Source organism: Lagenorhynchus albirostris, chromosome 6, assembly GCF_949774975.1.
Source record: "Lagenorhynchus albirostris chromosome 6, mLagAlb1.1, whole genome shotgun sequence".
In the NCBI taxonomy this organism is placed as follows: domain Eukaryota; kingdom Metazoa; phylum Chordata; class Mammalia; order Artiodactyla; family Delphinidae; genus Lagenorhynchus; species Lagenorhynchus albirostris.
The window spans coordinates 34,091,170-34,118,234 of record NC_083100.1 but is presented as its reverse complement, the minus strand read 5'-3'; the positions used below and the strand labels follow the sequence as shown (position 1 = coordinate 34,118,234).

Sequence of the window (27,065 nt, the reverse complement as noted above, 5' to 3'; positions counted from 1 at the left end):
GAGTTTGTTTGGTTTTATATAAAGAGTTTGTATTTCTTCTTTGTAATGTGCAAATGTTACTAAATGTTGTTTTCTATAATTATTATTTCCTTTCCATCTCTGACGACACTAGTCTTCTAATTTTGATTTCTCTCCAGCCTCTGCATTGAGGCGAGTTAGAGTATTACTTTGCCTGGAAGGAAAAGTGAGTTTGTTTACATATTCCTCATCTTCATTTGGCATCTTGCAATTAGGAATTCTTGGATACGGTGACAGTACTGCTTCAGGTTTTTCCTGTACTATCAATTTATAGGTGTTATTGTGCTCCTTTTTGTCAAGGGACTTCATTTTCAGTGTCTTTTCAAAGCAAGCATTTGATTGAGTTATTTTTGATTTACCACTCCAACTATGTGGGTCTTGTATCTCTGTTTTAAAATCACAGTTCTCTGCTTGAGGAAACTGCATGAAACCGTGTTCTTTCCTTTGTTTCTTAGGCATTGTATCTGTAAGTCTTTCTGATGGCTTATTTACTGGAATTGCCTGGGTATTTTTGTTGGAACAAGGTTGTACTTTAATTAAACTGAGTATTTTCGCTTCCTTAGGATAGTATCTTTTCTGTTCCTGAATTATTGATCGACTTTATTTAATATTCTCTAAGGAAAAATGTTCCTTTTCTTCCTTTTTGGTCAACTCTGTTTCTACAAGTCTATCTTCAGAAACCTTTTGTAAAGTGGTTTTCTGAGCAATTTTTGAATATTTATTTTGCTTTTCTGAATGGTCCTCCACAAACTGATTTTCATCTCTTAAAGACAAATCTGGCTTTATACATTTTAATGGTGTGGAAGTAGAATTAACCAAATTTATATGCCGGCTTATCCCCTCTAATTGCCTTTCTGTGATTAGTCCTGATTTTGACAGTTTTTCTATAAAAAGGCTCTGGAGGTGTTTGCTTAAATCAGCTTTTAGATCTAAGAGTTCATTTTCTGATAAAGCTATAAGATAGTTTTGTAGAGATTTACTTAAGGGATATTTCATGTTTATTTCAAGCCTACTACCAAAACTCCCTCTTGAAATATCTTGTCCTAACTCATGAAAAGATATTGAGGCACTTTTAGCTCTTAGAGAAGATACATTTGAGTGTATAGGCTCAGATTCTGCGTCTTTAAATAAACTGTTGTCTGAAAGGTTTTTTAGGAAATAGTTTTGGAGAATTTCATTTAAAAAAGATCTTAGCTTTATTTCCAAATGTTTATCTATGAAATGATGATTAAAATTATTTATAAAAGACATGATTTCTTTTACAGTTTCTGAATATTTCTCCAGAAAAATATTTTGCCCTTTTGGTTCTACTTTCTCATTCATCAAATACAGATTTTGATAGATTTCTGGTAAGTCCTCTTTGGTGATGTATCCTGATTCTGAAAGCCTTTCTACAAGGTAATGCTGGATATGTTTACTTAATTCAGATTTAAATTTTTTTATTTCTGACTCTGAGAGTTCTTCTAGAAATACATGCAGCTTTGGATTCAAAATAGGTTTTCTCCCCAATTTGTCTACTTTATCAAAATTCTCTTCGATTTCTTCAAGGTCTTCTGTCTGACTTGGAAAAGGATGTTCAATTAGTCTTTCTAATTCTTTTTCTGGTTGTCTGCCTTTAGACTGACTATATTTGAAAAAAACATTAAATATCTTTTTTAAAAAGGATTTTAACATTATTACATCAGAGTTATTAAGTTTACCCATTAGTGCGTTACTTAAATTTTCTAAAGTAGAACTTAGATAATTTTCTTCTCTATCAAGCCTCTGACCATTACTTGGCAAACCTGTTTTTTTATCTGGTGTCGACTGATATTTTGAATCTTGTGGGGATCTATTTTGGCCTTTGTCTATGAATTCAACTCCATTAAAAGAAGTGATTTCTTTGTGAATGATGGGTGTATTCTGCTCTGAAAGAGGTTCTGTTTTGCTTCTGATATCTGAATAATACTCTGTGGAATACTTTGGCTTTTCTTCAGCAAAAGCTGTCTCTGTATACAGCAAAAAACCCTTCTGGTATTCTTTATCTAATTCTATCACTTTGATCCCCAATTCTAAAAGAGTATCTACAGGAAATGCTTGTATTATCTGGCTTATAACAGATTTGGCCGGTGGAAATTCTATTTCATTATTGTTTTCTTCATAGTGAATTAGAACATTGGAAGGCGAACTCTCCCAAGCTGTGGGTAATTGACTCTGCGAGTTTATCTGTGTCTCACTCCATTCTTTCACTCCTCTCCCCAGCTCTGAGAAGACTGGTGCAGTAAATATTTGCTTTATAACATAATCATATACAAGGCTATTCAAATCTGGTTTGGAGCTAGATACTTCACTTTTTAAATGTTTCTTTTTGAAACTACTCTTTTTTTTAATTGGAAAATCTATCTCACCAGCCTCTAAGTGTTTTTCAGAGACAGGTTCCTTTTCTACCTCTGGAGAATTTCCTGGTCCACCTTCTGAAAGTGAATCTGTGGGAATATCTTTAATTATTTCATTTAAAAGAGACTTTGAATTTAAAATGCCTCCTTCTGAAAGCCAGCTATTTAAATCTTGAATTTTTTCAAATACTTCGCCTTCCAAACTACTTGGTTGTTCATCATGAAGAGCCAGAAGTGGAGAACTATGACTTTTCTTTCTTGCTTCGGTGTCCATAGAAACTTCAGGTGTAGAAAATAATCTATTTGAAAGGTCTTGCAGATTTTTACTTAAAATTAACTTGAGCACCATTGATTGTTTTAAATTTTCTATGTGGGAAGTAAGACTTAATGATTTTGAGGGGCAACATTTATTTACATTTACTTTTCCAGTCACTGATGATTCTCCCTCAAAGTTTGGTAAAGATACATTTGGTAGCCTTTCCTGTAACTTATTCTTAGTGTCTAAAGTCTTTATTGTGGTGATACTAGGATGATGGGCTAAATTATTCTTAGTGTCTAAAGTCTTTATTGTGATGATACCCGGATCATGGACTAACTTATTCTTAATGTCTGAAGTCTTTAGTGCAGTGATACCAGGATCACTGGCTAACTTATTCTTAGTGTCTAAACGCTTTATTGTGATGATATCAAGATTATGGGGCCAGGTTTTATTAGCAGGGCTTGCAGTTTTTGAATGTGTTGGGTAAGGAGGATCTTGGTCTTCATACTCTATAACCTCGGCACTTAAAATATTTCTACATTTGAACATATCTTGGTCTTTCCTTTTTCTGACTGACATTTTGTTGTTTATATTCCTTAGAAAAGGATCAAAACCATTCTTGATGTTGAATTTCTGGAACTGTAATATTAAAAAAAAAAAGGTAAGAAATTTGGACGCATTTGTTTTAAATTTATAATAAAATTTTTAGTTAATTCTCTTTGAGCAATCTGCCAATTTATCTATTCATCTTCCTGACTTCTACAAAGAGAAAACCAACTTTAATTATTTTAAAATATTTGAAATTGGAATAATAATGAGAATTTTAATGCAAATTTTTCAAATTCCTAATTCTGATACTATGTTGTGTTCAAGAGCTTTTTGCTACCTGGAATATTTTTAAACACTTAAAAGGCACTCATCAATTGTTTGTTTAAGAACTCGATTTCCAGTGTTAGCTCCATTTGCTTAGACAAAGGCTAACATCAAGATCTAAGTCCTATCCATATAAATATTTTAGTAGCAATGTGGGTAATTTTTTTTTAAATGCAAAGCAAGCAGTAGATATTCCATTAAAAGTATCATAAATATTCTCTAAAGAGTGACTTGGGAACACAGATCATCTGCCTTTAAATCTGAGAGTTTTAACAATGATGATGAGTTCCACCTAGTCCTTAGCATGTTACAGTAGAAACTTGCTTTTTGATAAATATTATATATGCCTCAGAAATGGTAGAGAACAGTACAAAAAATTCTCAGTTACAGTGAAATGTCAGTGTAATAGCCATAGGCAGTTTTGTAAGCTCTGGGATCAGGCTATTCTATTATTGAAATAGCCTAGAAAATGAAGTCTCTTATTCAAACTCTTTGTTCATACAACTTCTCTATTATCCAATTAAAAAAAGCAAAACGTGAAATAATCAGCCTAGTATTTGTTTTAGTTCATATGGTTTTCAAATGCTAATTGATACCCAGGTGACAGCATAAGAATCCCTGTTTATTTGTTTTGTTTGTTTTTTTGAGAAATACAGATTCCCAGGCTCCGTTTCCAAACTGAGATTCATTAGGTCAGAGGTGGGACCTGGGAATATGTATTTTTGTAAAGATGGGTGAGTGTTTCTACTGGGTAGTCTGGCTTTGGAACCACTGAATTACATAAAGTATTACAGAAACCTAGTATTTAAGTATAACTGATATTGGGATAAGAAAACAGTACTCACCTGATATTTTGGCTTGAATTCTATATATTCTGGTTTGAAAGATGGTAAAATGTATTCTTTTGGTGAAAAAGCCACCTTATAAAAAGAGAAGTTTTAATTTTAGACTGCTTGTAATGAAAGGATATTTCCCAAAATAATTTTATTCCTTCAATAGTTATTAAAGATATTAAACATGTTAAAAACTAAATAAGTATTTTTCTCATAACTACCATAATTTGCATATAATCAAAAGAAATTTATATCAGAAATATATATAATCTTAGCTTCCCTGACACCATAATATTCACCCTATTGAATGTGTAAAATCAAAATAATGCTCAGCAACTTTAAGCAGAAACAAAATTGGAAAAGAAAACAGAACTGTTAGAACAAGTGTAATCTAATTCTAGAAGGTTGTGAAATGCTTTAGATAATAAATAGCATCTGATATTACACTGAGATAGCATTTTCAATGACTCTCAAGCTATAATTGTTAAATGGGTACTTACTGCCTAAGGAAACACTTAGTACTAAATCAAGGTGTACAGGAACAATTATAGAATCACAGAACCACTGACATTTTAGAGATGGATGACACTTTAGAGATAATAAAGTCCTACTCTTTGTTTTACACAAAAATCTGCAGTTGAAATTATTGCCCTAAATTACCAGATGATTAGTAGCCTAAATCCTAGGCATCCTAAATTTTCATCTGATGCTCCTACCACACAATCAAGACTTCAGTGAAAGACAATGGTGCTTTGAAAACATCATAATGTTTAGAGAAAACTTGATACCATCTCTTTGCAGAACACTTAGTACTATAAACCGCTTTCCTACACATTTTCTCCTTTAGTTTGTAGGGGGTTCATTATATATCAAGTTAGTTAAAATAATTCAATGAATGATGCTTTCATAAGAAATACTTTTGGTTTAAGTGTTCATTAATATTAAGCAGTTAATAACATGACTTTATTCTTAAATCTTCAGCAGCTTCCTACGTTGTGTTATTCATTGCCCTCACACACTGACTCTAAATAATTTCTGCAAGTATCTCAGTATTCCCCACTATAGTTTCTCTCCAGGAAAATGTGTCTAACTCTGAATTCTAGAAATATATCTTGTACTTTTCCACACCTGTTCCTTTGCTCATTTTGTTTTTCTTTGCCTGAATTTTCCAAAATCTCCCTTAAAAACAGTTTAAATTCTAACATTTGAAAGTTTATTGCCTTAATGAATTTAGTAGAAAATTAAAATTAAAAGAAATATGTATGACAAGGAAGTGGAAGAAAAAGTAGAGGAAAAAATATGATCTAATTTTTGTAAAACACACAAAACAAATAAATAACCCCCCCCAATATAAGCATGGGAAAATATATGAAAAGATACAGAATGTTAACATTGTTTTCTCAAGGGAGTAACTCTGGAGGAGAGGAAAGAGGACGCAATTAACTTTTACTCTGTTTAACTCTGTGTTATTGATTAGATGAACATACAATACTTGTTAGTTAAAAAATCCAGGATAGTTATATGAGAGGGAAATGATCAGGATGCTAGAAAAGGACAAAAAAAAGAAGCCAATACAGGAGCTTCAAGATGGTAGACTGAACATGTGCGTTTACTTTCTCCTACCTCCCAAAGTTCCAGTAAATTAACAGAAAATAATATTTCCGAAATAAAAATCTGATGACAAATTGAAATTATAACGGAGTAATCATGGTTCAGGCATACAAAAACAGAGTCAGGTGGCCACTGAGCATCTTGTCTCATAAAATCTGGTCTCATTCAGTGGTCTCTGCACCACTGAAAACCTGAACTTTCTCTGAACTGTACCAGACCCAAGGACACCAGCAGCAGTATTCAGAACAATACCTGCCAGCTGCAAACTTATGGTCTTAAGGTCTCCCCTTGTAATTATGCAACCATTTCAGACCCCAACCAATCCTTACTTAATAAGCACCCTTACTGCTTGGCTGCTCCAATCATAATTCTTGATAAACAACTCATGTACCTAAATGTAACCTTGCAGTTTTTGCTTTTATAAGTCTCCCCCATTTTGTAGTCCAGTGGAACACAATTCAAGTGCTTGAATATGTGTCTCCCAGGCTGCAGTCCTAACAAACCTCAAATAAACACCTTTTATTTCAATCAGGTCTCCATTTCTGAAATTTTGGTTAACAAATCCCATTGGAATACTAGAAATCAGTAAGGTAACACACCAAGATCCAAAAAGTTGAGAAAGTTTGGAAAATAGGAAACCAGATGGATTGACTTAATGGAAAACTCCCATCAAGAAAACCAGAGCTTTGGGACTTCCCTGGTGGCACAGTGGTTAAGAATCCGCCTGCCAATGCAGGGGACACGGGTTCGAGTCCTGTTCCGGGAAGATCCCACATGCTGCAGAGCAACTAAGCCCGGGTGCCACAACTACTGAAGCCTGCGCGTCTAGAGTCCCTGCTCTGCAACAAGAGAAGCCACTGCAATGAGAAGCCCGGCACCGCAACGAAGCGTAGCCCCCGCTCGCCACAACTAGAGAAAGCCAGAGCACAGCAACAAAGATCCAACGCAGCCAAAAATAAATTAATTAATTAATAAAAAGAAAAAAGAAAGAAAGAAAACCAGAGCTTTAAATAACAGAAATCAGGTAGGCCTGAGAAGCAATAAATTCAAGGTCAACATATACAAAGAGAATCAGATGATGGTGCAATTGTCATAGTATTAAAAAGCTGCATTTGGAACAGCTGGATCACTTGGACCCTTCTTTATCACTGTTCTCTTTCTTAGTGCAAACAGAGCATACATTACTGGCAGTATTGTCTTTCCCCAATCACTCACCAAACACCAAAACAAACAACAACAAAACAAGCAAGATCAAAACTGCTGTCTGAGAAAGTGTGCAATCTGCCTAGGTGGGGACCCTCTATGAGTTTTGAGCCTTGGCACAGCAGCAGAGCAGAGCTTACAGCCACTCACATTTTCACATCAGATAACTGAAGGGGGATAAAAAGGAAGGAAAGAAAGTTCTATTCAGGAGAGAAATACACTGGCTCTTTGGAAATGCTGTAGGGTCTCCAGCCATCCTGCCTGCCCTCTTCCATCCCCATATACCCTCCAGGGAAGCTGGCCTGTCACACAGAGAATACCTATACAACCAACATATTCCTTCATTCACAAATATAAAGTGAGCCAACAGAGCTCATCAGATATGAGGAAAATCAGTACATGTAAGTGAAGGATCAATAAGAATAAACAGAACTAACCCCAGAGTAAATAGAGCTATTTCTGAAGAATGTAGGGGGAGGATGACCCTTGGAAAAGATTCTAAATAGTATCCTCAGAAATATCTAAAAGGGTATTATTGATTTCCACTTAGCTATATAATAGGCTTGTCAAATTTAATGTATATATGATAGGATTCTAGATTACTACCCTGCTCCCCTCCCCCTCAAAAAAACCACGAAACCTTGGCTTTTCTCTGTTTTTCCTCATCTCAGGTAATGATGCTACCATCTACTGAATTATTAGACCAGAAATCTGTGTCACCCTATCTCTCCACCTTCTTCTTTTCATATATAACCCAGCACTAAGTTCTGTGGCTACTGGCTTCAAAATATATCAAGTATCCAATCATATCCGACCACCACCTACTACCACTGTAGCACAAGCGACCATCATCTCTTCCCAACAATAGTCTCTTAACTAGTCTCTTGCTCCCTATGACATAGATTGAGAATTACTTTCCCAAAATACATATTATCTCAAGAACCTCAATTTGTTTAGGGGCAAAAACCCTTACTCAAAAAGCTGCATCTTCCAGCCTCCTTTAAAAGACAGGAGTGGCCATGTGACAAGGTTCTGGCCAACTACATATAATTGGAACTTGTCGGGAGAAGCTTCTGAGAGAATGTCTTAAAACAGAGGCAGACTGAGCTGACAGGTACTTTTCTTTTCTTTTTTTTTTTTTTTGCGGTACGCGGGCCTCTCACTGTTGTGGCCTCTCCCGTTGCGGAGCACAGGCTCCGGACGCGCAGGCTCCGGACGCGCAGGCTCAGCGGCCATGGCTCACGGGCCCAGCCGCTCCGCGGCATGTGGGATCTTCCCAGACCGGGGCACGAACCCGTGTCCCCTGCATCCGCTGGCGTACTCTCAACCACTGCGCCACCAGGGAAGCCCATTTGTAGACTTTTTACTGATGGCCATTCTGACCGGTGTAGGGTGGTAACTTACTGCAGTTTTGACTTGCATTTCTCTAATAATTAGTGATGTTGAGCATCTTTTCACGTGCCTACTGGCCATTTGTATGTCTTCTTTAAAAGAGGTGAGATATTAATGCCAAAACTGTGCTTAATTTGTCCTTTAAGTGGAAATTCCATACAATGTTGATTTCATACACTAAACTCTATTATTAAAAAAAGTATTGACTTTTCACACTTTTCTTTCATATTCATTCTATTATTTAATTTTATTTTTAACATATTCCTTATGAAATCAACATTATATAGACTTGTCTTAATATTTTTATCTTTTTAAATTAAATTAAATTAAATTTTTATTATTTTTTTGGCTTCGCCCTACAGCATGCGGGATCTTAGTTGCCCGACCAGGGATCGAACCCATGCCCCCTGCAGCGGAAGTGTGGAGTCTTAACCACTGGACAACCAGGAAAGTCCCTCTTAATATTTTTATGTCAAACTACATGCTCATCCTTGTTGCCACAGAGGCAGAGGGTCAAGTTTGCCAGCTACACCAAGGATTGAGGATATTATCCTCAAGAAGGGATACTGACAGACAAAAACATGTTAACTATGTGAACAATTAATAAATAGCGTTGAGGTAATCATCTATCCACTTCAGCAAAATTATCAATAGACCTTTACCTCATACTAAAAAAATTAAGTATAGATGGATTAAATATTTAAACATAAAAAAGTATACATAAGGCTTCCCTGGTGGCGCAGTGGTTGAGAGTCCGCCTACCAATGCAGGGGACACAGGTTCGTGCCCCGGTCCGGGAAGATCCCACATGCCGTGGAGCGGCTAGGCCCGTGAGCCATGGCCGCTGAGCCTGCACGTCCGGAGCCTGTGCTCCGCAACGGGAGAGGCCCCAACAGTGAGAGGCCCGCGTACTGGGAAAAAAAAAAAAAAAAAAAAGTATACATAGAAAATCAGCTAGGAGAATGCTGACATAATCTTGAAGAGGGGAAGGATAATCTAAACAAGATATAAACTAACAGCCACAAAGGAAAAGCGGCCAGATTTGACCACATAAACAGTTCAAATTTCTATAAGGACTTTGAAGAAGTAAAAAAAATGCAGATAACAAACAGCGTAGATAACAAAGCATTTTTATTCAAAATACATAAAGCATTTTCACACATAAACACACAACCCAATTTGTAAATATGAGCAGAGATTATAAACAGTCAAATAACAGAAATACAAATGGATAATAAACACATGAAAACTGTTCACTCATTAATTCTCAGGAAAATGCAAATCAATAGAATATCATTTTTGTGCATCAAATTAACAAAAACAAAATTAACAAAAGCAAATTAACAAAAAATGACCAGGCTGTGAGATAATGGATATTTTCCTACATTTTGGGTGCAAATGCAAATAAGTAAATCTGGTTTAAAAGATAATCTGGTAGTATCTATCAAAAGTAAATATGCTTTTTGAATTTCGGTTTTCTCAGGGTATATGCCCAGTAGTGGGATTGCTGGGTCATATGGTAGTTCTATTTGTAGTTTTTTAAGGAACCTCCATACTGTTCTCCATAGTGGCTGAACCAATTCACATTCCCACCAGCAGTGCACCTTTTCTCCACACCCTCTCCAGCATTTATTGTTTCTAGATTTTTTGATGATGACTTAATGGAAAACCCCCATCAAGAAAACCTTTTCTCCACACCCTCTCCAGCATTTATTGTTTTTCTCCACACCCTCTCCAGCATTTATTGTTTCTAGATTTTTTGATGATGGCCATTGTTTTTCTCCACACCCTCTCCAGCATTTATTGTTTCTAGATTTTTTGATGATGGCCATTCTGACTGGTGTGAGATGATATCTCATTGTAGTTTTGATTTGCATTTCTCTAATGATTAATGATGTTGAGCATTCTTTCATGTGTTTGTTGGCAGTCTGTATATCTTCTTTGGAGAAATGTCTATTTAGGTCTTCTGCCCATTTTTGGATTGGGTTGTTTGTTTTTTTGTTATTGAGCTGCATGAGCTGCTTGTAAATTTTGGAGATTAATCCTTTGTCGGTTGCTTCACTTGCAAATATTTTCTCCCATTCTGAGGGATATTGACTCCGTGCTTTGTGACAGCCTGGAGGGGTGGGATAGGGAGGGTGGGAGGGAGGGAGACGCAAGAGGGAAGAGATATGGGAACATATGTATATGTATAACTGATTCACTTTGTTATAAAGCAGAAACTAACACACCATTGTAAAGCAATTATACCCCAATAAAGATGTTAAAAAAAAAAAGTAAATATGCTTATATACTTTGATCCAACAATTCTGCTTCTCATATTTATCCTATAATATAATACTTACCATTTAGCAAGTGACTATTATGTTCCAAACCCTTTAAAATTCTTTGAAATAGATGATAGTATACTCATTTTGCGATGAGAAAACTGAAAGTCAGATGTAAATTGCCCAAAGTTATGTGACCATGGTAGTGGAAGAATCTGGATTTGAACCTAGATATTTCTTATGATAAAATCCAAGCTCTTTTTCCTATATCCTAGTTTCCTATTCCTAATTCTCTTACCATCAACAAACACTGCTTTTCATTGGTAGATAAAATTAAATTCCCCATCCCCCCTACCTTTCTTCCACCCTGACCTTTGGGGAAATGATTTAGCATCCTGTCATTGTCAGGGTTTAAATAGAAACTTATTAAGCTATATCTTGAAAATCTTAATTTATGAAGGGGCTCTAAAAATGTAAAGGAACTATTCAAAGACTGTCACCTGAATCAGCTATGAGTTGAAAGAGACGTTAGTCCTTTCCAATTCAGATTAGCACTCCAGAAGTTTGTCTCAAAATACTGCATTTCTTTAACACACTGTCTACCTTGGTTCATAAAAAACTCTTCTTTTAACTTCAAACTTCAAAGTTTATTTTACCGTAGATTCTGAAGATTTTGTGACTTGTTTATGAAGCAATTAGCTTAGACTTTTAGGAATTTGTTCTAGAACTCTGATATGTCTTCAGTTTATAAGCCTGTTGCCCTAGGTGATAGATTCTTTCAACTTTCTAAGTCTGTTGATTTTATGTAACCTATGTTTTATGGGTTACCCACTGAATTTATCTTGTTCAACTTAATTTAGTTTTATCTGTCATATACAGGTCTGACTACCACCCTTAAGAAAAATATTTAAGGTAAGTTTTCTTTTTCTTTATTAAAAAAAAATTAAACTCTTGACCATGTACCTTTTATCCAGTGTCCCTCAACAGTAACATCTTGCAAAACGATGTAATATCAATATCACAACCAGGATATTGACATGGTACAGTTAAGATGCAGACATTTCCACAAGGATCCCTAATGTCCTTTTAGAGTCACACCCATTTCTTTCCTGTATCCACCTCCTACTTAATGCCTGGCAACCACTAACTTGTTCTACATTTATAATTTTGTAATTTCAAGAATTTCATATAAATGAAGTCATATAGCATCTAATATTTGGGGATTGGCTTTTTTTCACTCAGCATAATTCTCTGGAAATTCATCCAGGTTGTTGTATGTATCAAAGTTCCTTTGTATCGTTGAGTATTATTCCATGGCATGGAGGTAGCACAGTTTATTTAGCTGTTCACCAATTAAAGAACAATTGTGTTGTTTCCACTTTTTGGCTACTATGAATAAGGCTGCTATAAATATTTGTGTTCACGGTGTTTTTGTGTGTGTGATCATAAGACTTAATCTTTCTGGGATAAATGCCCAAGAGTATAATTGTTGGGTTACATGGCAGTTGCATATTTAGTGTTTTGAGAAACTACCAAACTGTTTTCAGGAGTGGTTATAAAATTAAAAATTCCTATCAGCAATTTCACCAGCACTTAAGTTTATTACTGTTTTTTATTTTAGGTAAGAGACTTAGGTCAAGGTTTGGTTTTGTTTGCCCATGGATGTGCAATAGCTCCAGCACTACTTCTTGAAAAGGCTATCATTCCTCCATTAAATTGCTTTCGCATCATTGTCAAAAATCAGTTGGGCATACTTTTGTGGGTCTATTTTAGGGATGTCTATTCTGTTCCATTGATCTTTGTGTCTCTCTCTCCTCTAATACCACACTATCTTTACTCTTGATTACTGTAGCTTGATTACTGTAGCTAGTAGGCCTTAATTAGGTAAAGTGATTCCTCCCATTTTTTTCTTTTTAAAGATGATTTTAGCTATTCTAGGAGCTGTGCCTTTCTATACACATTTTAGAATGATCTTGTCTATATTTACAAAGAGCTGGTATTTAGATAGAAATTACATTAAATCTATAGGTCAATCTGGGGAGAACTGACATCTTTACTATGTTGTTTTCCAATTCATGAATATGGTATGTGTATTTATTTAGGTCCTTGACTTCTTCCATCAACATTTTGTGATTTTTATCATCTAGATCCTGTATATGCTTTGTTAGATTTAAAAGTATTTAGTTTTCTTTGGAGTTACTATAAATGTTATTGTGTTTAAAATTTTTGTTTCCACATGTTCATGTTAGTATGTAGAAATGCTGCTGATTTTTAAAAATTGAAGTATAGTTGATTTACAATGTTGTGTTAGTTTCAGGTGTATAGCAAAGTGATTCATTTGTGTGTGTGTGTGTGTATATATTCTTTTTTAGATTCTTTTCCCTTATAGGTTATTACAAAATATTGAGTATAGTTCCCTGTGCTATATGGTAGAACCTTGTTGCTTATGTATTTTATGTATAGTACTGTGTATATGTTAATCCCAAATGCCTAATTTATCCCTCCCTCCACCTTTCCCTTTGGTAACTGTAAATTTGTTTTCTACGTCTGTGGATCTATTTCTGTTTTGTAAATAAGTTCATTTGTATCATTTTTTTTAGATTCCACATATAAGCAATATCATATATTTGTCCTTCTCAGCCTGCATTACTTCACTTAGTATGATAATCCCTAGGTCCATCCATGTTGCTGCAAATGGCATTATTTCATTCTTTTTTATGGCTGAGTGTTAAAATGCTGTTGATTTTTGCATTTGGAATTTTTATCCTTTAAACTGCTCAACTCACTTACTAGTTCTAGTAGTTTTTTTTGTAGACTCCTTGCTATTTTACATAGATAACTTTTTCATCTGAAAATAGAGACAGTTTGATTTCTTCTTTTCCGATCTGTGTGACTTTTATTTCCCTTTCCTGCTCTATTACAATGGCTAAAACTTGCAGTATTATATTGAAAAAGAATAATAAGAGCAGACATACTTGCCTTGTTCCTGATCCTGGAAGGAAAGCCTTCAGTCTTTCACCATTAAGTATAATGTAATATGGAGGTCTTGTAGATGCTCTTTATCTAGTTGAGGAATTTACCCTGTAATACTACCTTGTCGAGAGTTTTATATCATGATTGGGTGTTGAATTTTGTGAAGAACTTTTTTTGTATCAATTGATATGATCATATGATTTTTCTCCTTTATTCTGTTGATATCATAGGTTACATGGACTGATTTTCAAATGCTGAACCAGCCTTGCACACCTGAAATACTTACCATTTGTCATTGTATATAGTTCTTTTTATACATTACAGTATTGGTGTGCTAATATTTGGTTGAAGATTTATGCATCTAAGTTCATGAGAGATATTAGTCTGTAGTTTTCTTTTTTTGGTAATGTCTTTGTCTTGTTTTGGTATCAGAGTAATACTAGCTTCATAAAATGAGTTGGAAAGTGTTCCCTCCTCTTCTCTCTCAGAATAGGTTGTGTAAAATTAGTGTTTTTTTTTTTTTAATGTTAGTAAAATTCTCCTGTGAAACCATCTGGGCCTGGACATTTCTCTTCCAGGAACTTTTAAATTACCAATTCAATTTCCTTAATGGCTACAGGACTATTCAGTTTAATTCATCTTGATTTAGTATGTGGTTTTCTGGACTTGGTCCATTTCTTCTAATTTATGAGCATAAAACTTTTTGTAGTATTTCCTTGTTATCTTTTTAATGGTTGCATATATGTATGTAGTGGTATATCAGGTTTCATTCCTGATTTTGGTGATTTGCATCTTCTCTCTTTTTACCTTTGTCAGTCTTGTTAGAGGTTTAGCAATTTTATGGATTATTTTGAAGAACGAGCTTTGTTTCATTGATTTTTCTCTATTTTTAAAAAATTTTCAGTTTCACTGATTTCTGGGTTTTTTATTATAAATGCTTTATTTATTTATTTTTTAACATAGAGGAAGCTTGGTGGTGGATATGTAGCCATGTGGTGTTTTTATGACTGAGTTAAAGTTCAGGCTCTCTTTCTTATAGAATGTAAATGTGTACCAACACATGTATATGTAATTATAAAATTAAGCTTAGTCACTAAAAGAAGATTTGCTGTCTGAACTTTCTTCTATATTTTTTTCACCTTCACCATCAGGCACTGGAGCATCTGGCCTCTCTAGAAGATCTGGGTCTAGTCCTTCCGATATCATTTTGTTTCTTACTGCCATCACTGGAATACCCACCCATTTTGAGATATCTGGCATATCTTAGATCCTTGGCTACAGTTAAGATATTTTGTGGTGTTACTTCACTTTCCTGTGGTCCAGAGTCTTGTAAACTGTTCTGCTGTGATTGCTCTGAAGTGGTTTCAGAATGTGTTTCATTTGTGATCCTAGTGACACTTATAGGAGATACTTCAAACGTGACATCGTCTAGCCCTGGGATAGATGACAAGTTTGCATCTAAAATATTGAGAGTTGTTTCAATTTGCTGGATACAAAGAGAAAGGTCTGCCAGTTTCTCCTCACAAACTGTAGAAAATTGGTTGAGAAACTGTACACTGTGTACCACAAATTGGTTTAGAAATGCCACCGTTCTGTTCTGTTGAACAGCTGGCACCTTAGTCAGGTCTATGCCTGACCCCATGAGAGGAAGCCCATCCTCATCCATCTCCTCTCTGTTCTGTATTATTTCCTTCATTCATCTTTTTGGATTTATTTTGCTCCTTCTTTTTCTAAGCTCTTGAGGTGTGGGAGCTTAGCTTATTAATTTGAAAGTTTTCCTCTTCCAATGTATGCATTTAGTGCTATACATTTCTCTCAGTGCTGCTGTTTTAACTGTCTTATCAATTTTGATATATGTTCATTTTTATTCTATGTATTTTTTATTCCATTTGAGATCTCCTCTTTGACCCAGGGATTATTTAGAAGTGTGTTTTAAAATTTCCAAGTGTTTGGAGATTTTCCTGTTGTCTTTCTGTTATTGATTTCTCATTTGATTCGGTGTTCTGTATGCAAGACAAAGATGGCCTCCGTGTATTGCCACCCCACCCACCCCAGGTTGTTTACTTATTCACAGCAGGCTGAGACTCATTAGCTCAAAAGTCTGCCAGCACCAGACTAAAATTTGTACACATCCAATTATTTTAAACACAACCAAATAAGCAGATTTTTTAACTATTTAGAGCCTGCCTGCTTTATACACTCAAGAAACTGTGCCCAGCATATACTAGCCATAGGTAAAATAAACCCTGGGGTTATAAAGACCCCAAGACTCTGCTGCCTTTTGGGGTTCCTGACCCAGAGACTCCCTTCCAGGCTGCTGAGTGAAATCACCTAGAGATGTAACCCTCTCTCTGATATCCCTCTCCTCTAGGAATTTCCTTGTCCTTCTCTCCCTCTGAGTATTGGCCTCTGTGCGGTAGCCTCTAGATGGTCTCATGCTGTGAGAAACTTCCCCCACATGCAAACCTGTCGAAGTGTCACTCAAATAAAGCTATGTGTGCTACTGCCACCTCCTGGTCAAATGGTTTTCCTTGATCAGCCCCCAAATCCCTTGAACTTCCTATATTCCATTATGGTCAGACAGCACCACTTCATATAGTTTTAATTATTTTAAATGTGTTGAACTTGGTTTTATGGTCCAGGATGTGGCCTATCTTAGTGAATGTTCCATGGGCACTTGAAAACACTGTGTACTCTGCTATTGTTGGATAGAGTGTCAGTTAGATCCTGTTGGTTTATTGTGTTGTTAAGGTGTTCTATATTCTTGCTGATTTTCTGTCTAGTAGTTCTATATTTACTGAGAGTGAGGTGTTGACATCCCCAAATACACGGGTGGATTTTATTACCTCTTTCAGTTCTATCATGTAATGTCATGCTTTGTTACTTTAGTATTGTTATGTCTTCCTGGTGGAGTGACACTTGTATTATTATATAACATTCCTCTTTATCTCTAGTAATTTTCTTTGCAAGTAAGTCTATCTACTTTATTTGATATTAATATAGCCCTTGTTGCATTTAATAATTTATATATATATATATATATATATATATATGTTTTTTTTTTTTTTTTTTTTTTGCGGTACGCGGGCCTCTCACTGTTGTGGCCTCTCCCGTTGCGGAGCACAGGCTCCGGACGCACAGGCTCAGCGGCCATGGCTCATGGGCCTAGCCGCTCCGCGGCATGTGGGATCTTCCCGGACCGGGGCACGAACCCGTGTCCCCTGCATCGGCAGGAGGACTCTCAACCACTGCGCCACCAGGGAAGCCCTAATGATTAAATTTTGAAGTCACATCTTTTCCCATTCTTTTGCTTTTAGTTTACATATGTCATTGCACTGATATTTGAAGTTAATTTCTTGTGGACAACATGTTGTTGGATTATGTTTTTGATTCACACTGCCAACTGTCTTTTTTTTTTTTTTGGCTGTGTTGGGTCTTAGCTGTGGCATGCGGGATCTTTCGTTGTGGTGTGTGGCCTTCTCTCTAGTTGTGGTGTGTGGGCTTCTCTCTAGCTGTGGTGTGCAGGCTTCTCTCTAGTTATGGCACATGGGCTCCAGAGCGCGTGGGCTCTGTACTTGCGGCATGCGAGCTCTCTAGTTGTGGTGTGCAGGCTTAGCTGTCCCATAGCATGTGGGATCTTAGTTCCCCGACAGGGGTCGAACTCGTGTCTTCTGCATTGGAAGGAGGATTCTCAACACTGGACCACCAGGGAAGGCCCTGTCTTTTTTTTTTTAATTGAAGTATAGTTAATTTACAATGTTGTTAGTTTTAAGTGTACAAAAAGTGATTCAGTTATACATACATACATATATATATATATATAATTTTTCAGATTCTTTTCCATTGTAGGTTATTACAAGGTATTGAGTATAGTTCCCTGTGCTATACAGTAGATTTTGCTGTTTACCTATTTTATATATAGTAGTGTGTATATGTTAATTCCAAATTCCAAACTTATCTCGCTCCCACCCAACACTATCCCCTTTGGTAACCATAAGTTTGTTTTCTATGTCTGTGAGTTTATTTCTGTTTTGTAAATAAGATCCTTTGTATCATTTTTTAGATTCCACATATAAGTGATATCATATGATATTTGTCTTTCTCTCTCTGACTTACTTCAGTTAGTATGATAATCTCTAGGTCCAACCATGTGGCTGCAAATAGCATTATTTCATCCTTTTCAATGGCTGAGTAATATTCCATTTTATATCTCTATCTACCTACCACATCTTCTTTATCCATTCATCTGTTGATAGACATATAGGTTGCTTCCATGTCTTGGCTATTGTAAATAGTGCTGCTATGAACATTGCGTTGCATGTATCTTTTCAAATTAGAGTTTTCTCTGGATATATGCCCAGGAGTGGAATTGCTAGATCGTATGGTAGCTCTATTTTTAGTTTTTTAACTAACCTCCATACTATTCTCCACAGTGGCTGTATCGATTTACATTCCCACCAACAATGTAGCAGGGTTCATTTTTCTCCACACCCTCTCCAGCATTTATTATTCGTAGACTTTTTAATGATGGTCATTCTGACTGGTGGAAAGTGATACCTCATTGTAGTTTTGATTTGCATTTCTCTAATAATTAGTGATGCTGAGCATCTTTTCATGTGCCTCTTGGCCATCAGTATGTCTTCTTTGGATAAATGTCTATTCAGGTCTTCTGCTCATTTTTTGATTGGGTTGTTTGTTTTTTTGTTATTGAGCTGAATGAGCTGTTTGTATATTTTGGAGATTAATCCCTTTTTGGTCATGGCATTTGCAAATATTTTCTCCCTGTCCATAGATTGTCTTTTTGTTTTGTTTATGGTTTCCTTTGCTGGGCAAATGCTTATAAGTTTAATTAGGTCCCATTTGTTTATTTTTTGTCTTTATTTCCATTACTCTGAGAGAAGGATCCAAAAACATATTGCTGCAATTTATGTCAAAGAGTGTTCCACCTACGTTTTCCCCTAGGTGTTTTATAGTATCTGATCTTACATTTAAGCCTTTAATCCATTTTGAGTTTATTTTTGTGTTTGGTGTTAGAGAATGTTCTAATTTCATTCTTTACATGTAGCTGTCCAGTTTTCCCAGCACCACTTATTGAGGAGACTGTATTTTCTTTATTGTATATCCTTGCTTTCTTTGTCATAGAGTAGTTGACCATAAGTGTGTGGGTTTATTTCTGGGCTTTCTATCCTGTTCCATTGATCTATGTCTGTTTTTGTGCCATTACCATACTGTTTTGATTGCTGTAGCTTTGTAGTAGAGTCTGAAGTCAGGGAGCATCATTCCTCCACTTCCAGTCATCTTTCTCAAGATTGTTTCAGCTATTTGGGATCTTTTATGTTTCCATACAAATTTAAAAACTTTTTGTTCTACCTGTGTGAAAAATGCCATTGGTAGTTTGATAGGGATTGCATTGAATCTTCAGATTGCCTTAAGTAGCATGGTCATTTTAACAATATTGATTCTTCCAATCCAAGAACATGGTATATCTTTCTGTCTTCAATTTCTTTCATCAGTATCTTATAGTTTTCAGAGACAGATCTTTTACCTCCTTAGGGAGGTTTATTCCTAGGCATGTTATTCGTTTTGATGTGATGGTAAATGGGATTGTTTCCTTAATATCTTTTTCTGATCTTTCATTGTTAGTGTATAGAAATGCAACAGATTTCTGTATATTAATTTTGTATCCAGCAACTTTACCATATTCATTGATGAGCTCTAGTAGTTTTCTGGTAGCATCTTTAGGATTTTCTATGTATAGTATCATGTGACCTGGAAACAGTGACAGTTTTACTTCTTCTTTTCCAATTTGGATTGTTTTTATTTCTTTTTCTTCTCTGATTCCTGTGACTAGGACTTTCAAAGCTATGTTGAATAAAACTGGCACGAGTAGACATCCTTGTCTTGTTCCTAATCTTAGAGGAAATGCTTTCAGCTTTTCACTGTTAAGAATGATGTTGGCTGTGGATCTGTCATATATGGCCTTTATTATGTTGAGGTATGTTCCCTTTATGCCCACTTTCTGGAGAGTTTTTATCATAAATGGGTGTTGAAATTTGTCAAAAGCTTTTTCTGCATCTATTGAGATGATCATACGGACTTTTCCTTCAATTTGTTGATGTGGTGTATCACACTGATTGATTTGTAGATATTGAAAAATCCTTGCATCCCTGGGATAAATCCCACTTGATCATGGCGCATGATTCTTCTAATGTATTGTTGGATTTGGTTTGCTTGTATTTTGTTGAGGATTTTTGCATCTATGTTAATCAGTAATATTGGCCTATAATTTTTTTTAAATATCTTTGTCTGGTTTTGGTATCAGGATGATGGTGGCCTCATAAAATGAGTTCAGAAGTATTCCTTCCTCTGCAATTTTTTGGGAGTAGTTTGAGAAGGATAGGTATCAACTCTTCTCTAAATGTTTGATAGAATTCGCCTGTGAAGCCATCTGCTTCTGGACTTTTGTTTTGGGGGAGTTTTTAAGGTTTTTTTGTTTTGCCGTACGCGGGCCTCTCACTGTTGTGGCCTCTCCCGTTGCGGAGCACAGACTCCGGACGCACAGGCTCAGCGGCCATGGCTCACGGGCCCAGCCGCTCCGCGGCACGTGGGATCTTCCCAGACCAGGACACGAACCCGTGTCCCCTGCATCAGCAGGTGGACTCTCAACCACTGCGCCACCAAGGAAGCCCCTTTTGGGGAGTTTTTAAATCACAGTTTCAATTTCAGTACTTGTGATCAGTCTGTCCAAATTTTCTATTTCTTCCCGATTCAGTCTTGCGAGACTGTATGTTTCTAAGAATTTGTCCATTTCTTCCAGGTTGTCCATTTTATTGGCATTTAGGTGCTTATAGTAGTCTCTTATGGTCCTTTGTATTTCTGTGGTGTTCATTGTAACTTCTCCTTTTTCATTTCTAATTTTATTGATTTGAGCCCTCTCCCTTTGTTTCTTGATGAGTCTGGTTAAAGGTTTATCAATTTTGTTTATCTTTTCAAAGAACCAGCTTTTAGTTTCATTGATCTTTTCTATTGTTTTCTTCATCTCTATTTCAGTTATTTATGCTCTGATCTTTATGATTTCTTTCCTTCTACTAACTTTGGGACTGAACCTGGGGCCCTGGCAGTGACAGCAGTGAGTCCTAACCACCAGACTGCCAGGGAATTCCCTATTTTTTGTTTTTTTAATTTAATTTTTATTTTTTAATGGGGGTGTAGTTGATTTACAATGTTGTGTTAATTTCAGGTGTACAGCAAAGTGATTTAGTTATACATATACATATATCCATTCTTTTTCAGATTCTTTTCCCATATAGCTTATTAAAGAATATTGAGGGCTTCCCTGGTGGTGCAGTGGTTGAGAGTCCACCTGCCAATGGAGGGGACATGGGTTCATGCCCTGGTCGAGGAAGATCCACATGCCGCGGAGCGGCCGGGCCTGTGAGCCATGGCTGCTGAGCCTGCACGTCCGGAGCCTGTGCTCCACAACGGGAGAGGCCACAACAGTGAGAGGCCCGCGTACCGCAAAAAAAAAAAAAAAAAAAAAATTGAGTAGAATTCCCTGTGCTGTACAGTAGTCCTTTTTGATTATCTACTTTATATATAGTAGTGTGTATATGTTAATCCCAATCTCCTAATTTATCCCTCCCCCAGCTTTCCGCTATGGTAACCATAAATTTGTTTTCTATATCTGTGAGTCTGTTTCTGTTTTGTAAATAAGTTCATTTGTATCATCTTTTTAGATTCCACATATAAGTGATATCATATGATAGTTCTCTTTCTCTGTCTGACTTACGTAGTATGATAATCTCTAGGTCCATCCATGTTGCTGCAAATGGCATTATTTCATTCTTTTTTTAATGGCTGAGTAATATTCCATTGTATATATCTACCACATAAGTGGGTCTCTTGTAGACAGCATATATATGGGTCTTATTTTTGTATCCATTCAGCCAGTCTATATATTTTGGTTGGAGCATTTAATCCATTTACATTTAAGGTAATTATTGATATGTATATTCTTATTTTGTTAATTGTTTAGGATTTGTTTTTGTAGGTCTTTTTTCTTCCCTTCCTCTTCTGTTCTCTTCTCTTGTCATTTGATGACTATCTTTAGAGTTGTGTTTGGATTGCTATTTCTTTTGTGTGTATCTATTGTAGATTTTTGGTTTGCAATTACCATAAGGTTTTGGTATAACACTCTGTATATATCCAAGATTGTTTTAAGTTGCTGGCCTCTTAATTTCAAATGCATTTCCAATATCCTACACTTGTACTCTCCTCTTCTCATGATTGCTGGTTTTGATAGCATATTTGTGTATAGATCATTTCCTACCTTTATTGCATGTTTGCCTTTACCAGTGAGCTTTCCCATTTGTAATTTTCTTGTTTCGAGTTGTGTCCTTTTATTTTCTGCCTAGAGAATTTCCTTTAGCATTTGTTGTAAAGCTGGTTTGGTGGTGCCGAATTCTCTTAGCTTTTGCTTGTGTGTAAAGCTTTAAACTCCTCTGTCAAATCTGAACGAGAGCCTTGCTGGTTAGAGTATTCTTGGTTGTAGGTTCTTCCCTTTCATCACTTAAATACATTGTGCCACTCCCTTCTGGCCTGCAGTTTCTGCTGAAAAATCAGCTGATAACCATATGGGGATTCCCTTGTATATTATTTGTTGCTTTTCCCTTGTTGCTTTTAATATTTTACCTTTGTCTTTATTTTTTGTCAGTTTGATTAATAGTGTCTTGGTGTGTTCCTTCTTGGGTTTATCCTGTATGGAACTCTTACCCACTTCCTGGATTTGGGTGACTGTTTCCTTCCTCAGGTTAGGGAAGTTTTCAGGTAATACCTTTTCAAATATTTTCTCAAGCCCTTTCTCTCTCTCTTCTCCTTCTGGGAACCCTCTAATGCAAATATTAGTGTGCTTGATGTTGTCCCAGAACTGTTGTCTTAAACTGTCCTCATTTCTTTTTATTCTTTTTTCTTTCTTCTGTTTGGCAGCAGTGATTTCCACTACCCTGTCTTCCAGCTCACTGATCTGTTCTTCTGCCTCATTTAGTGTACTATTGATTAATTTTAGTGTATTTTCCTTTCAGTTATTGTATTCTTCAACTCTGTTTCGTTGTTCTTTATATTTCCTAATTCTTTGTTAAAAACTTCTAATTTCTCGCTCTGTGCATCCATTCTCCTCCCAAGTTCTTTAATCATCTTTACGATCATTACTCTGAACTCTATTTTGGTTAGATTGCCTATCTCCATGTCACTTAGTTCTTATTCTGGGGTTTTATCTTGTTCCTTCATCTGAAATATATTCCTTTGTGTAAATTGCTATTTGTATTTTTATGTATGTGGTAGGTTGGTTATGTTTCTCAACCTTGGAGAAGTGGCCCTCTGTAGGGGATGTCCTATGTGTCCCAGCAGTGAACTCCTCTCTCGTCACCCAAAGGCCAGGGGCCAGCTGGTCCCTGGGCAGTGTCCAGCCTGAGTTTGTGGACTCCGTCTGCAGGTTGCAGGACTGTAGTTTTCTTGCTCCTAGTGTATACCTCCTGGTGGGTGAGGCTTGTCTCGAGACTTGTGCAGGTTTCCTGCTGGGAGGGGTTGGTAACTGCTCCCTGGTGGGTGGGGCTGGGTCTTGGTCCTCCAGTGGGCAGGGTCATGTCTCAGGGCATATGTAGAGGCAGTTTTGGGTTTAGGAAGTCTTTAGGCAGCCTGTCTGCTGATGGGTGGGGCTGTGTTTGTTGTTTAGCCTGAGGCATCACAGCACTGGAGCCTGCAGGCTGTTGGCCAGGGCAGGTCTTGGTGCCAAAATGTCTGTCTCCAAGAGAACTCATGCAAATGAATGCCCCCTGATATATCGACCACCAGTGTCTATATCCCCATGGTGGTCCACAGCTGCTCCCTGCCTCCCCAGAAGACCTCTAAGACCAGCAGGTAGGTCTGGCTCAGGCTCCTCTCATATTACTGCTTTTGCCCTTGTTCTCAGTGCATGTGAGATTTTGTGTGCAACCTTTAAGAGGGCAGTCTCTATTCCCCCTAATCCTGTGGAACTCCTGCAATCAAGCCCCACTGGCCTTCAAAGCCATATGCTCTGGGAGCTCCTCTCCCTGGTGCCAAACCCCTGGGCTGGGGGTCCTAACATGGGGCTCAGAATTCTCCTGTGGGAGAACCTCTGTAATATAATTATCTCCAGTTTGTGGGTCACCTACCTGGAGGGTATGGGGTTTGATTATATCTAGAGTCCGCCTCTCCTACCAGTCTCATTGTGGTTCCATCTTTATGTCTTTAGCCGTAGAGGGTCTTTTCTGGTAGGGTTTAATTTTTTCTTTTAATTAATTAACTAATTAGCAGTGCCAGGTCTCAGTTGCGGCGTACAGGTTCTGTGCTGAGGCATGTGGGATCTTTAATTGTGGGATTCAGGATCTTTTAGTTGCAGCATGCAGGCTCTTAGTTGCGGCATGTGGGATCTAGTTCCCTGACCAGGGATCAAACCTGGGTCCCCTGCATTGCGAGTGTGGAGTCTTAACTACTGGACCACAAGAGAAGTCCCCAGTCTTCTTCAACGATGGTTATTCTGCAGATTGTTGTGACTTTGGTGTGCTCATGAGAGGAGGTGAACTTCGGGCCCTTCTATTCTGCCATCTTAGTTGCTCTCTCTCAACTGTGTCTTTTAAATGGTGTATTTAGACCACTTATCATTTACTAAATTTCCATATCAGTTATCAATGACATGTTGGGACTTAAGTCTGCCATTTTGTTATTTATTTTCTGTTTGTTTCCTCTATTTCTCATTCCTTATTTTCTCTTTCCTTACCTTCCTGTGGGTTGTTTGAATATTTTTTAGGATTCCACATTGGTTTATAGCTTTTCAGTACATTGTTTTGGGTTTTTTTGGTTTGTTTATTTATTTATTTATGGCTGTGTTGGGTCTTCGTTGCCATGCGCAGCCTTTCTCTAGCTGCAGTGAGCAGGGGCTACTCTTCGTTGCGGTGCGGGGGCTTCTCATTGAGGTGGCTTCTCTTGTTGCAGAGCATGGGCTCTAAGTGCAGAGGCTTCAGTAGTTGTGGCGCACGGGCTTAGTTGCTTCGTGGCATGTGGGATCTTCCCGGACCAGAGATCAAACCTGCGTCCCCTGCATTGGCAGGCAGATTCTTTTTTTTTCTTTTTTTAACATCTTTATTGGAGTATAATTGCTTTACAATGATGTGTTAGTTTCTGCTTTATAACAAAGTGAATCAGTTATACATATACATATGTTCCCATATCTCTTCCCTCTTGTGTGTCTCCCTCCCTCCCACCCTCCCTATCCCACCCGTCTAGGTGGTCACAAAGCACCGAGCTGATCTCCCTGTGCTATGCGGCTGCTTCCCACTAGCTATCTATTTTACGTTTGGTAGTGTATAGATGTCCATGCCACGCTCTCACTTTGTCACAGCTTACCCTTCCCCCTCCCCATATCTTCAAGTCCATTCCCTAGTAGGTCTGTGTCTTTATTCCTGTCTTACCCCTAGGTTCTTCATGACATTTTTTTTTTCTTAAATTCCATATATATGTGTTAGCATACGGTATTTGTCTTTCTCTTTCTGACTTACTTCACTCTGTATGACAGACTCTAGGTCCATCCACCTCACTACAAATAACTCAATTTCGTTTCTTTTTATGACTAATATTCCATCGTATATATGTGCCACATCTTCTTTATCCATTCATCTGCTGATGGACACTTAGGTTATTTCTATGTCCTGGCTATTGTAAATAGAGCTGCAATGAACATTTTGGTACATGACTCTTTTTGAATTATGGCTTTCAAAGGGTATATGCCCAGTAGTGGGATTGTTGGGTCGTATGGTAGTTCTATTTTTAGTTTTTTAAGGAACCTCCATACTGCTCTCCATAGTGGCTGTATCAGTTTACATTCCCACCAACAGTGCAAGAGGGTTCCCTTTTCTCCACACCCTCTCCAGCATTTATTGTTTGTAGATTTTTTGATGATGGCCATTCTGACTGGTGTGAGATGATATCTCATTGTAGGTTTTTTTTTTTTTTTTTTTTGTGGTACGCGGGCCTCTCACTGTTGTGGCCTCTCCCGCTGTGGGGGCTCCGGACGTGCAGGCTCAGCGGCCATGGCTCACGGGCCCAGCCGATCTGCGGCATGTGGGATCTTCCCGGACCGGGGCACGAACCCGTGTCCCCTGCATCGGCAGGCAGACTCTCAACCACTGCGCCACCAGGGAAGCCCCTCGTTGTAGTTTTGATTTGCATTTCTCTAATGATTAATGATGTTGAGCATTCTTTCATGTGTTTGTTGGCAATCTGTATATCTTCTCTGAGAAATGTCTATTTAGGTCTTCTGCCCATTTTTGGATTGGGTTGTTTGTTTTTTTGATATTGGGCTGCATGAGCTGCTTGTACATTTTGGAGATGAATCCTTTGTCAGTTGCTTCACTTGCAAATATTTTCCTCCATTCTGAGGGTTGTCTTTTCGTCTTGTTTATGGTTTCCTTTGCTGTGCAAAAGCTTTTAAGTTTCATTAGGTCCCATTTGTTTATGTTTTATTTTTATTTCCATTTCTCTAGGAGGTGGATCAAAAAGGATCTTGCTGTGATTTATGTCATTGAGTGTTCTGCCTATGTTTTCCTCGAAGAGTTTGACAGTGTCTGGCCTTACATTTAGGTGTTTAATCCATTTTGAGTTTATTTTTGTGTATGGTGTTAGGGAGTGTTCCAATTTCATACTTTTACATGTACCTCTCTGGTTTTCCCAGCACCACTTATTGAAGAGCCTGTTTTTTCTCCACTGTATATTCTTGCCTCCTTTATCAAAGATAAGGTGACCTTTATCAAAGATAAGGTGTGTGGGTTTATCTCTGGGCTTTCTATCATGTTGCATTGATCTAGATTTCTGTTTTTGTGCCAGTACCATACTGTCTTGATTACTGTAGCTTTGTAGTATAGTCTGAAGTCAGGGAGCCTGATTCCTCTGGCTCTGTTTTTCTTTCTCAAGATTGCTTTGGCTATTCAGGGTCTTTTGTGTTTCCATACAAATGGTGAACTTTTTGTTCTAGTTCTGTGAAAAATGCCAGTGGTAGTTTCATAGGGATTGCATTGAATCTGTAGATTGCTTTGGGTAGTAGAGTCATTTTCACAATGTTGATTCTTCCAATCCAAGAACATGGTATATCTCTCCATCTATTTGTATCATCTTTAATATCTTTCATCAGTGTCTTATAATTTTCTGCATACAGGTCTTTTGTCTCCTTAGGTAGGTTTATTCCTAGATA

At 37.2% G+C, this 27,065-nt stretch overlaps 1 protein-coding gene, 1 long non-coding RNA gene and 1 pseudogene across 3 annotated transcripts in view; 1 reads left to right on the top strand and 2 right to left on the bottom strand.

Moving 5' to 3' along the window:
• C2CD6 (C2 calcium dependent domain containing 6) overlaps positions 1-27,065 on the bottom strand; it is a 140,621-nt gene that overhangs the window by 3,294 nt on the left and 110,262 nt on the right. Inside the window, 2 exon segments of the mRNA XM_060152326.1 lie at positions 1-3,285; positions 4,371-4,445. Of these exon segments, the coding sequence (XP_060008309.1) occupies positions 1-3,285; positions 4,371-4,445 (3,360 nt within the window).
• The window catches only part of LOC132522171 (uncharacterized), a 71,333-nt gene that overhangs the window by 11,451 nt on the left and 32,817 nt on the right, over positions 1-27,065 (top strand). Inside the window, exons 2-3 of one of the 2 annotated variants that reach the window (XR_009541097.1) lie at positions 3,253-3,313; positions 11,711-11,743. This is a non-coding gene — a long non-coding RNA (uncharacterized LOC132522171). Of the gene's footprint in view, positions 1-2,776; positions 3,314-11,710; positions 11,744-27,065 lie in introns of those variants that run through there. The other variant, XR_009541096.1, reaches the window with a different exon arrangement.
• On the bottom strand, positions 14,887-15,470 carry LOC132522170 (WASH complex subunit 3-like; annotated as a pseudogene).